General features: G+C 43.7%; 1 protein-coding gene across 2 annotated transcripts in view; it reads right to left on the bottom strand.

Moving 5' to 3' along the window:
- Positions 1-12,619, bottom strand: part of CHD6 (chromodomain helicase DNA binding protein 6) — a 212,800-nt gene that overhangs the window by 126,998 nt on the left and 73,183 nt on the right. For both annotated transcript variants that reach the window (XM_060030773.1, XM_060030774.1), the window contains exon 3: positions 2,644-3,164. In XM_060030773.1, coding sequence (XP_059886756.1) covers positions 2,644-3,164 — 521 coding nt within the window. The remainder of the gene's footprint in view (positions 1-2,643; positions 3,165-12,619) is intronic.

Here is a 12,619-nt window from a genome sequence, read left to right as displayed (position 1 = left end):
GACCTTCTCTCACTGGGGACCTATGGGACTGGTGAGACTTGGGAAAAGGAATGAAGCACCCAGGGCCCAGGGTCCTCCCTCTGCTTCAGGGACATGCCTGCAGTTCTGGAGGATAAACTCAACTGAGTGAGTAACAGGAAGCCCGATTCTGGCCACAAGCCAGTGCAAGTCCTTCAATCTGGTCCATCAATAATAAAGCTGATAGCTCCTATCTCCATCTCTGCTGACTATTTCCCAGCTGATCTGGAAAGGAGAGAGGGAAGAGGGGGTTTGACTGACCACCGCTACCAGCTACAAACATAAGTAAGATAATAGCAGGGCCTCAGAAAGATTAGCCAGGTGGCAGCTGGCAAGATGGACTGAAGCAGGAAAAGACCAGAAGCCCTTAAATCAGCTGTGAAGCTCCTGCAATAATCCAAGCACCCAGCGAATCATCTGTAACCACGGAGTGTCATCCAGGGGCTAATCAATAAAGGCTCAGATCAAAACATGCACTTAAGCCAATCTGCAAGAGAGTAAACCAAAGAGCACAAAAAATAAGACTTAATTACCAAAATATTTCTTATCAACTAATGTCCTTTCAGAACTAGAACTGCTTTTGCTGCCTAGTGGGAATCATAAATTAAAGGAGCCAAAGCAATTTTATAAATATATAAAAGATAAGAAAGGCTCACCAGTCCAGAACCCTATCTGGGCTACATGGAAGAATTCCACGATGTTAACAGGTCAGTCTTACACAGCCCCCAAATCAAGGAAGGTTGAGAGCCTCGTGAAACTTGTCCACATTCCCAAAGAGATAACCAGCCCTATCTGTTAGCATCCTCTCTGAGTGTTTCTCCTGGATTTCTACACCTCAAGAGGTTCTGCTGTCTTCTAAGTTGGCAGACTCAGAAGCACTTCTCCAACACACTTATATTTTATACAACCTAACTAGATCAAAATCATTTCCCTCAATATTGCTATGCATACATTTGACATCCAACCTTGGTTTGTGAAATGCCTCCTCCTCATTGCCCCCAAATGGAATCTACGGCAATGTCTGTATACCCGTCACCTTGTTTCACATCCCACACAAAGTAAATACGAATTCCTTTAAGAAGAAGTTGATAAAATTGTAAGCACCAGAGACCAGTGGCTAAAGTGAGCCCTGATACCTATGACTTTCTACCAAACTCCTTATTAGAGCTGTCAGACCCTCCTCTAACGGCCCTAATTCTAAAACACCATCCTTGAGGATTCTTCTTTGTTTCCTGTAATAACCAAAGTAAGTCACTCCATTAGCTCATGTCTGAATCTCCTTCTTCACACATGCTGCCACACTGAAGAACCTCTTCAGCTTCTCCAAAATAATTTGGAAAGTTTTTGGCAGAAGAAAGAAACTCCACTCCACCCACATCAGACATCAGTGTGTGCGCACAAGGTTCACCCGGAAACAGGGCCCATACGTTGCTCGTTAGTCAGACTCCTGATTTTACCTACTTCTTTTGACCTTCCGGTGAGGTTATTTTATATCCATTCACTGTGAACTACATTCCTGGGATCCCACCCAAGCCTCTATGATAAACAAAAGGTAAAATCCCCTGCCAGGCAGAAGGGAGTGAATATTATAAGGCGGTTTTAACTTGGATTAGAAAATTATCCATCTGGTCCCAACAAACTGTCCTTCTGAAAATGAACCGAACCATAAAATAATTTCTGAGTAGCAGCACACGTCACCTAAAATGCTTTCCCTCTTTAAAATGTACTTCCTTTATGCCTGACCCTGTACAGGTCTGATGGCCCCATTACTTTATATTCTGTTAGCAATTGCATCAACCCCTGCATCTTTATGGGTGCTCCTGGTCTATACTCTGCCTCTGCACTTACATTTTAGAAACTTAAATTCCTTAAATTCCCCTTAAATATATAGAGGTTACATATTTTTTATTTTTTACGTCCACAAGAAGTTTAAATATTCTCCACCAAGAATTTAAAAAGAGATGAAACGAAGAACATTACATTTGTATACAGATGACAAATATTTAACTCCCCGAATAAAGTGTACGGTTGGATCCTGATAGGATCTACAGCCAGGGCCCCCGACATCACCCCGGCAGCCAATCTGTCCCCATGCCCTCTGCTCTCTCTACAGGTCACTACGGTCTGTCTCCTCTGGTCTCAGTGACTCACCGTTTCCTGAGCACCTGCTGACATGTCAGGCACCGTGTTAGATACCGAATGAGAGAAACAGACCAGGCGTGGGCCTGCACTAGAGAGCTCGCAGCCCAGGGGAGCCAGGCAGCCCTTTTCTGCCTGGAACTCTGCGCACACCCACAGCTCTCCCAGACCCCAGCACTGTGCGCCCTCCTGACAGCTGCTCCTCTCCAGCCTACACTGCAGCCGTTCCCCAAATCGCTGCCCTCCCTGTATCACACCTGTGATGCCCCTTCCCTGACACCCTGTGTGTGCTAACATACTTCACTTCTCCTTAATCCAAAGGGAATGGCAAGAAATTGCAAGCACAGTATTAATTAAGGAGGTGAGAAGGTGGTTTACTTTGGCTGAAAGTGGGGAAGTCATGTCCAGGGGGGCTGGAGTAAGGCCAAGGCCAGCCTCTCTGTGGAGGCAGAGCCCGGGGCTCGGGACGGGAAGAAAGGGACACACCTGGCCTTCTTGGACTTTGTCCTGGCTGCAGAGTCAGGGCCGCTCCTCTTCTCTTTGGCCTCCTTGGGGCCCGAGGCCTCCCGGGGCTTCCGCACCTTCTTGGCCCCGTCCTTCTGCTTGGGCTCCTTGGGCTCCTTGACCTTCCTGGGCTCCTTGGCCTTCCTGGGCTCCTTTGGCTCTCTAGGTTCACGCTTCCTCTTTGGCTTGGGCTCCCTGTCCTTGCTTCCCTTTGCTGCCCCTTCTTGCTCTCCTGGATCCTTTTTCTTCCGTTTCTTCTTCACGCCAGTGCCGCCTCCTCCACTGTCCTCCGTCCCGTTATGGGATGTCGTTTTCCTGGGGAAAAGGGTCTCAGCGTCCTCTTCAGCAGTGTGCAGGTCCTTCTGGGGCAGACAGGGACGGGCAACATCTTCAGTTTTGTCCTCCTGATCAGTGCTGTGGTCAAACGGGGAGGGGGATTTGTAGTCAAAATTGACGGAGGCATCAGACATTGGGGAGTGATTCACAACTTTTAAATTTGACAACTGCAAAAGAGAGAGAGACAAGCATATTACTCTTCCACTGCAAGCTTCACACAAATAGTGGTATTAACTTTGAATGCATGGACTTGTTCCACATCTCCTGAGTGTCTGAGATGTGGTAGTTCCTCCCGTGCTAGGTCATGGGCACAGAGTGGCAAACAGGACACACATTATGTTTGCTTTAGCCCTTGTGGAGCAAGGCCCTTGTGGACTAAGTTGTTAGTAATATTATGTAGGTAATTTGTATGTAAAAACCTGAAGGATTTCCATGTTACGTGCAGAAATCTGAAACACCTTTTTAAGCTCCGTTTCTAGAACTGGCGACAACAGTCTCCCACAAAATACCTTTAGATTCTGCTAGCAGACACGAATCCTAGGCACACTGTTCTGACCCCGAGTGGCATTTATCATGCTGATATACAAGTTACTGTTCAAATGTATTCATGAATAAAGATGATGTCACCGGGGTGATAAGGATGTGGGGTCAACCTCAACGTGCTGCTTTATTTCCCCAAATCTCTGCTCTCACATATCATCAAGCAGCATTAACATTCACCTGGTTTGACTGTCAATGAGAACATCTGGATCATTCAAAACTACACCTTTTATTTTTAACTAGAAATAGTGTTCTTCTGTATGATCATCTAACTCTGTCACCAGACTCAGCAGCAGATAACCTTTGACCACTTGCAAAAACCAACTAACGTACAGGAGGATGCTTTACTGTGATACATGCCTTTAGAAAGGAAGTGTCATAGGTGCTGAAGGCAACGCTAAAAGAACATTTCCCAGCTGTTCTGGAGCACCACCAAACAAAAGTGAAGCCTCCTAACATGACAACATGGAAACAGCCCTTTGGAAGCAGACGGTATTATCTCATGTGTTCAGGCCTGGTGTCACAAAGTACATTTGTCATTTCATAACAAGGCTGGGGTTGCCAATAATCTGATAATAATGTGGGTGCTAGTTTCAGGGAACAAAGAAATAACTTAGGGAGAGACAAGCAGGCTTTCCAGGAAGATGGTTACAATCATCTTTGGATGATGGCTTAGGACCAGCCCCATTTGTGAGTAGCTTGCTCTCTTACCAAGGGGCCTGGCCTGTGCTGAAGGGCACAGACACTTGCCAGATGGTGTGGTTTCTCTCTGGCATTCTGGTTACCAATCTCTGCTCAGACTTCCTGGCCCACCCTGGAACTGACGGGGAGTGCAAAACTCAACTGCGTATTTCCCTGCTGTTCTTCCCAGTTCCCTTTCATAGTCTGATACTCCCAAACATAACACTGAGAATCCCAGGAGAAAACGATGAAAGAAAAGGAGGATCCTTTTGGATTTTTTATCATAAATAAAGTCCAGTGTCATAAACAGCCTAAATCCAGAGGGAACTGGTCATTCTGGCAGGACTCACTACTTGGGGGGGGGGCGGTAACAAAAGGGAAAACAATTCAGTTTGACTCCCTCATTGCTGATTCAGTGCTTAAGGCTTAGGAAAAAGAGGAACTAACTAAACTTAAAAGAAATTTAAATCAATAAAATACAAGAAGATGGTTTAGATCGTAAATTTTATAATTATGTATTTTCTACCACAATAAAAAGACAGAAAAAGAAGGGAGGAAGGGAGCTAGGGAGGGAGCGAGGAAGAGAGGAAGAGAGAGGGGGAGGGGGAGGGGGAGGGGGAGGGGGAGAGGAAGGAAGGAAGGAAGGAAGAAGGAAAGAAAGAAAAAAGAAAGAAAGAAAGGAAGAAAGGAAGGAAGAAAGAAAAAGAAAGAGAAAGAAAGAGAAAAAAAGAAAAGACAGCAAGAAACTCAACAGTACTGTAACAGGTACCCAGTTAAAGCTGGGATCCTATGACCGCATAACCATCCCTGGGGTGTTACTTAATTATGTGCCAGGGACACTTGGCCCTCAAGGAATAAGTTTTTGCTTATAATGCAAGGGTGGACACACTAAAAAAGCAAGAGACACAGGTTTGTTTATTTAAAAGGCTTTAAAAGACAATACACTGAAGACCTAATTCCATCAAGGCAGCACTCTGTAGGTCAAAGTGAGACTCTCTCCTCAACTCATACCTCATGTCAAGGTCTCTCTTTTTGGGGCTCTCCAAAAAGCTGAGCAGGTATCTCAGGCAGGCGTGGTGGTAACTGGATATTCAATCATTAGGCAATAACAGTAACAGCAGCTAGCAGCTACTGGACAGACATCAAATGGATATGCTCAGAATTATGCAAAGCATGTTTCATGACATCTCTAATCTTTTCAACAATCCTACAAACTTAGCATCATGCTGCCTATTTTGTATATGGAGAAATGAATGATTATTGATGCTACGTGATGTGCCCAAGGCCATACAACTAGTGAGCCGAGAAGCCTGGATCTGAATCCTCTGGCCAAATGCTTGTTTCGTTGAGTATTTCACCACATGTCAGGGAACCAGGCCACCAGGCCAGCATGATGACATTTGGTTAGAAACGTTAAATGTGATGGTGTGCACAACCGCTTTAGGAAAAGGTCAGGTAGTTCTTTATAAAACTAAACACATACCTACCTGATGTCCCAGCAATTCTATTCCCAGGAATCCTAGAGAGTTGTCTAGTCCACTTCTCATTTTACAGATAAGATAATCTGTTTAGAGATTTAGAGGTTTAGAGAGAGAAAGCAATTTGTCAAGATGTATTCCTAGGAAGTTGGTAGAGCTGGGACAAGACGTGAGGCACAATCAGCCCGTGTTAAAAAGGAGGAAGTGTGGGCTTCCCTGGTGGCGCAGTGGTTGAGAATCTGCCTGCTAAGGCAGGGGACACGGGTTCAAGCCCTGGTCTGGGAGGATCTCACATGCCGCAGAGCAACTAGGTCCATGAGCCACAACTACTGAGCCTGCGCATCTGGAGCCTGTGCTCTGCAACAAGAGAGGCTGCAATAGTGAGAGGCCCACGCACCGTGATGAAGAGTGGCCCCCGCTTGCCACAACTAGAGAGAGCCCTCGCACAGAAACGAAGACCCAACACAGCAAAAATAAATTAATTAATTAATAAACTCCTACCCCCAACACCTTCTTTTAAAAAAAAAAAGGAGGAAGTGTTCCAGAAGGCAGATATTAGTAACCAAATATATGAAATTATAATCTCGAAAGTCAATAATCCACCAGAAATGCTTTTATTTATAAGGCACCTTGTTGGGAGCCTGGAAAAGATATCTGCTGAGGATTAAAAATATAAGACAAAACATATTTCTTCCATGTTTCTCAAGGTCAGTGGGGGAAAAGGTAAAGAGCCTAAATAAAGTCTTTGTTTCAACTTCCACTAAGAAGGGCATTAAATTACCTTTTTTTTTTTTTTTGCGGTACGCGGGCCTCTCCCGTTGCGGAGCACAGGCTCCGGACGCGCAGGCTCAGAGGCCATGGCTCACGGGCCTAGCCGCTCCGCGGCATGTGGGATCTTCCTGGACCGGGGCACGAACCCGTGTCCCCTGCATCGGCAGGCAGTCGGACTCTCCACCACTGCGCTACCAGGGAAGCCCTAAATTACCATTTTGAAAATGGCCCTAAAAGGAACAGACTTCAGATGATGGACCACAGTAACAACATTTTACATTACATTGACAATTTAAAGAGACTAGCATCTAGGAACACAAGGATGAAACTGAGAGAGACTGACTGATGAAACATGCAACAATGATAACTCATAAACTGCACTGATAGTAATAAAACATATTTCTTTGATCGAAGACCATCAACCTACAATATGCCTAGAAAAGACACTTAAAAATGTGAATCTAGATAAACAGGTTCTGGGTCAGTTGTAAAGGATTTAAGAACTAATGGAAAGACTACAGCCTAGGTCAATGCTTCCCAAACAGAGGTCCAAGGACAAACCTGGGTTATCCCCCTAAGAATCTCTCAAGTACTTGAAAGTCAAACTAGAATCTAAGAAAATCACCCAGGCTACAAAATGGATAGACCCTGAAAGAATTATGCTAAGTGAAAGGAGCCAAGCACAGAAGACCACATATTGTATAATTCCATTTACATGAAATACCCCAAACTGGCAAATCCATAGAGACAAAAAGTAGAGTAGAGGTTGCCAGGGGTTGAGGGAAAAAACAGAGTGACTAGTGAGGGCATAAGGTTCTTTGGGGGATGATGAAATGTTCTAGAATCAGATAGTGGTGATCTTTACACAATCTTGTGACTATACCAAAACCACTGAATTGCATGTTTTAAAAGTGTGGATTTTACAGCATGTGAATTATATCTCAATTTTTAAAAATTCAATGTAAGAATATACTGAAAAGGGTCCTCTCATATGTTGCTGGCAGGAACATCAACTATTAAAAGATTTTTTGTAGGAGAGAGTAGCAATAATACTAAAATTTTAATTTTGGATATGCTTTTAAAGTGAGCAATTTCTCTTTGAGACATAAACTAAGGAAACATTTAGATACTCCAAAGGTTTATGTATAAGAATATCTGATACAGAATTATTTTTAATAGAGTAAAAAACTGTAAATACTCTATTTGTCGACCTTTAGGAAAATGCTTAAATTAACAGCACATCCATCATACAGAATACTACTACACAGCCACTGTTACACAAAGTTTTAGTTGACATTTAAAAAGTGTCCACAACATGTGGGAAAGTAAAAAAAGAAAACCTATGATCTAATCCCATTTTTGTTTTTTTAAGAAGGCTATATCAACATTAGCTTTTCTTTTTTTTTTCTTTTTTTTTTTTTTTTTGCGGTACGCGGGCCTCTCACTGCTGTGGCCTCTCCCATTGCGGAGCACAGGCTCCGGACGCGCAGGCTCAGCGGCCATGGCTCACGGGCCTAGCCGCTCTGCGGCATGTGGGATGTTCCTGGACCGGGGCACGAACCTGTGTCCCCTCCATCGGCAGTCGGACTCTCAACCACTGAGCCACCAGGGAAGCCCAACATTAGCTTTTTAAAATAAATTTAGGACACATACCATCATTATGTCTGGGAGATAACACTGTGGGCAACTTTCACTTCTTTTTTCAAAAATTTCTCTAAGTTATTATTTGTTTGCCTTTACCTGTTTCCCATGATTAGAAGGTAAGCTTCATGAGACAGTGACTTTGTGGTGTTCCCCAAGATCTTTGTGGCTTACAGTAAAACTCAATCATATGATTATTGGATGAAATTAATATTTTCAATTTGAAAAAAGAGAAAAAAGACATCTACAAAATTGTATGTGTAAACAAAAATGACAACAAATACCTGTGTACAGAAGAAAGAATGGGAGAAAATAAACAAAATGTTAATCGTTTGGGGCTGTGCAAATTTGGGTTTTTAAAATTTTTTTTATTAAACAGACATCTAAATTTTCAATAATGAGAATATTGCTTTCAATATACTTATAATAGAAAAATTTTCACATAGATGTAATAGACTTTAATAATGAAGGAAAAATTGTTTGCCAGACAATTCACACTCCTCCAAATCATCAGTATTCAGGAATCAAAGGCAGAATATGAGAGGCGCCAGCACTATGATTACATCTGACTGAGGGCAGGGCAGAGTGTACTTTGCACTCGGGCTGGAAAGGCCCCTGCACACCCTTCACCCAGAAGCGCTTCCTCCAATTTCAACCCAGCAGTGAGCGGCCCAGGGAGCCCCTGCTGCCCATCGCTTCAGGGTCTTCCACCTTCCCCAGGGAGAGGAAAGTGTTTTCTGTGTAGACTTACTTAATATCAAGAAATCGACTAAATATAAAAATAAGCAGACAAGGGGCTTCCCTGGTGGCACAGTGGTTGAGAGGCCGCCTGCCAATGCAGGGGTCACGGGTTCGTGTCCTGGTCTGGGAAGATCCCACATGCCGCGGAGCAGCTAGGCCCGTGAGCCATGGCGGCTGAGCCTGCGCGTCCGGAGCCTGGGCTCCGCAACGGGAGAGGCCACAACAGTGAGAGGCCCGCATACCACACACACACACACAAAAAAGCAGACAAGCTTAACTAAGTTTGAGATCTGTCTTTTTTTAAAAGTCCAAATAACAAAATGAAAATACAAAATAAGAAGTAGTTACTACTACTAACGAGTTGGTCTGTGGACATTCCAGGTGGCAAAGCTACTTTCCAGTTGGAATTAGAATTGTCTTATTGTTTCACCTTCTCTTTCTCCTTATAGTTACGGCCTGCCTGTGGAATGCAGTAAAGACAGAAAACCCCACATATCCTTGCCTTTATCACACTGCAATTGCACTGGGACTCATTCATTTGGCAAATACATTTGTGCTGAGGCTGAGTGAGCAAGACCCATCTGAGGAGGGACAGGGACAATGTCAGTGTGTGCATGTGTCTGTGTGTCCCCTCTGTGTTTGTGAGTTTTTTCCCTGTATTCAGCATATTCAATCCTTCCACACCCAGGAGTTCTGTGCTTTGGGTGATGAAGCAGGTATTTCAGTCCTACATGGCTCCTCACATGGTCACAGCTGGTTCGCACCAGGAGGAGAAGAGTTCAGTTTCAGGCAGAGGTGTCCAGGGCGCTCTTGGATACACTTTCCAAGGGAAATGTCTATGAGAATAAATTAGACCGCCCAAGAAGAATGGATAAAGAGAGAAGAGGAAACAGGACCTAACCTGCGGAACACTAATACTTAAGGTCCCCGGAGGGGGAAGAACCTACAGGCAGGGCGAAGGAGCAGTCAGGCCAGTGATGTAGGAGGGAAAAAGGGTAAGAAAGTGTTGCTTCACAGAAACCGGAGGATGAGAGCATTTTAAGACAGAATGATCACAGGTGTCAAATGCTGCTGAGGAGCAGGTAAGCTAAGGACTGAAGAGTGATCAACAGATTTGACGATCTAATTTCTGCAAAGCTCCTCTACCCCACAGCCCTTGAACCTGTCAGTCAAGTCTCCACCTCTATTTTCATATTTTTGCTTTTAAAACAGGATGGGGTGGTGGTGGCTTTTTCTCTTACGATGTTTCAAGACTCTTTGACTACTTTAAATCTTTAGGCAAAGTCAACCTAAACCTTGTTAATTCCATGTGGTGACAAAAGCTGGGCGCAGGTAGATTATTGAATTTAGATGCTGACAGGAAAGAGTTAGGAAGAGAGAAGGAAAATACTTAATAAGTGCCTGTTTGTTAACAAGTGTTGTTTCTAGAAACCACGAGGTTTTTTTCCAAACAACTACGGCTTTTATGAGTAAACCAAAGGCTCAAAGTGATTCAATTATCTGTCAAAGTGCAATGATGTTTGTTTCAGCCAACCAAGGCTAAGAGAGACCTCTTCTAAAATGTTTTTGTGACATCTTCTAAGCCAAGTAGATCAACAAATACAGAGAGAATAAGACTATTTTCCTACCTCTTCCTTCCTGGCCCACCTGTAATTTCACTGTAGTCCTGGGTTACTAGCGCCCCTGAGCCCAGAACTTAAGCAAACCCTGGCCAATACCATTTCCACATACCAAGGCACAGCAAGACCATTGCCTGGAGTTAGGAATACTATGTGTGGGCAGGGAACGGTGCTTTTCATATATCTCGACCTTTAGTCACAGCTACTCTGAGTACTCAGAGTTGTTTTGATATTTGAAAGATAAAATAGATGTCAGCAATGATCTATTATTAATAATGCCTGATTTTATTAAGTAATGAGTATCAGGCAATATACTAGGTTTCTTAAACAGATTATGTCTCAAAACAACTCTAAGAGGAAGTATATTATCGTTCCAAATATGACTCTATTTTATAGAGTAGAAGTTCAGAGAGGTTAAATAACTCACCCAAAGTTACACAGCTAGTGAGTACTAGAGCTAAGATTTGAACCCGGGTTTGACTCCTGGTTTTAAGAGCCACTGCTCTTGACTACTTCACGATACTGCCTCATGTTCTGCATACACCAAACTCAGAATAAGAATTAGCAAGACTCTCTAACCACCTCTACTTTATTTCCATCATCCACTCCCCAGCACCAAGGGTATCTCCCTAACCTTTCCCCCAGAAAACCGTTAACTCATTAACTTTCCTCTTCTATCCATTTCTTTATAAATCCATTTGTTCCCCAGACCAGAATGGGATAATACATGAAGAATCAAACAATCCAGCAGAACATTTAAGATTAAGTAAGTGATCTCTTTTCAACTCTACCCAGAAGGATCCCAAGATGAGGGTTAAAGAACATCAAATGTGGGCTTGGGAGCTACCAGAAGACCTACAACCACCATCCTAAGAACACATTTTGTTAGCAGTGGGTACTATATTTCCGTTTTCATCCCAAAATGAGAACTTTTGATCCTTGGTCACTACATGTTACGTAGTTTCCCAAAACTGGCACAATTTATCCAAAACCATATCAATAGTAAAGGGACGGTATAACTGAGGCAAAAGACAGTGAGTTAATGAGAAAACCATAAATTGTATCAAAAGTGGAAAGAAGTTCACTGCTGTTACTCCTGCTTTTTTCCCACAATACTCAGAATACCAGCTTTGGGTCTCAAGAGTGAATCCAAGTTAGATGGAGGGAGGCAATTCTCTACAGTCACAGCGACACTTGTCAAACGTCACGGATCCTAGATCTTTTGTTGCCACTTTGATGTTGGCCCAAGGTCTTGTTACCAGAGATTCCCAGAACCCTCTGGTCAGGACAGGAGATGAGGCAATTCTATTCACTGTTTAAAAGTGGTTGTGGGGCTTCCCTGGTGGCACAGTGGTTGAGGGTCCGCCTGCCGATGCAGGGGACACGGGTTCGTGCCCCGGTCCGGGAGGATCCCACGTGCCGCGGAGCGGCTGGGCCCGTGAGCCATGGCCGCCGAGCCTGCACGTCTGGAGCCTGTGCTCCGCAACGGGAGGGGCCACAACAGTGAGAGGCCCACGTATCGCAAAAAAAAAAAAAAAAAAAAAAAAAAGTGGTTGTGTTTATTCCAATGTTTTCTGTATGTAGACGGACTCAAAGCCACTTTATTCATAGAATTTAAAACTCAGCCGCTTATTTCTATTTTTAAAAAACTGTTTCGTGTTTGTTTCACCTAGTGATATATCGAGTAATATCAGTAACATGAGCTGAAAGAACCACTATGTAATATATAACTATTATGTAATATTTTAATTAAAAATTGTATCTACTTAGACTACTATTTATGTTGATACCACAGATAACTGCCATACATAAATGCCCTGGTAAACCCTAGGATTCTAGTCAGGATGTACCACTAAGGTCATCTGGGCCAAACGCCCACTTCCTGGCCTCTGACACACAAACAAACAGCTTTCCAGTCTCTCCCAGGAGTGGGGAGCTTAGTGCCCACAAGGTGCAGGCCACAGCTGGGCAGCTCAACTTCTCAGGACGGTCTTCTTCAGATGGAGCTAAAGCCTGTCCCCCTATAACTCTCCATTCTCACCTACAAGTCCAGCAACAGACACAGTCAACCTCTTTTGCAAGAGACACTTTTAAATATTCCCTTCTTCAGGCTACGTAATCTTAGTTTCATCTATCATACCTCATGTTGAA

This window comes from Delphinus delphis, chromosome 15, assembly GCF_949987515.2.
Source record: "Delphinus delphis chromosome 15, mDelDel1.2, whole genome shotgun sequence".
NCBI lineage: Eukaryota > Metazoa > Chordata > Mammalia > Artiodactyla > Delphinidae > Delphinus > Delphinus delphis.
Note: the sequence above shows the minus strand (reverse complement) of the source record. Positions and strands in the feature narration are given on the sequence as shown.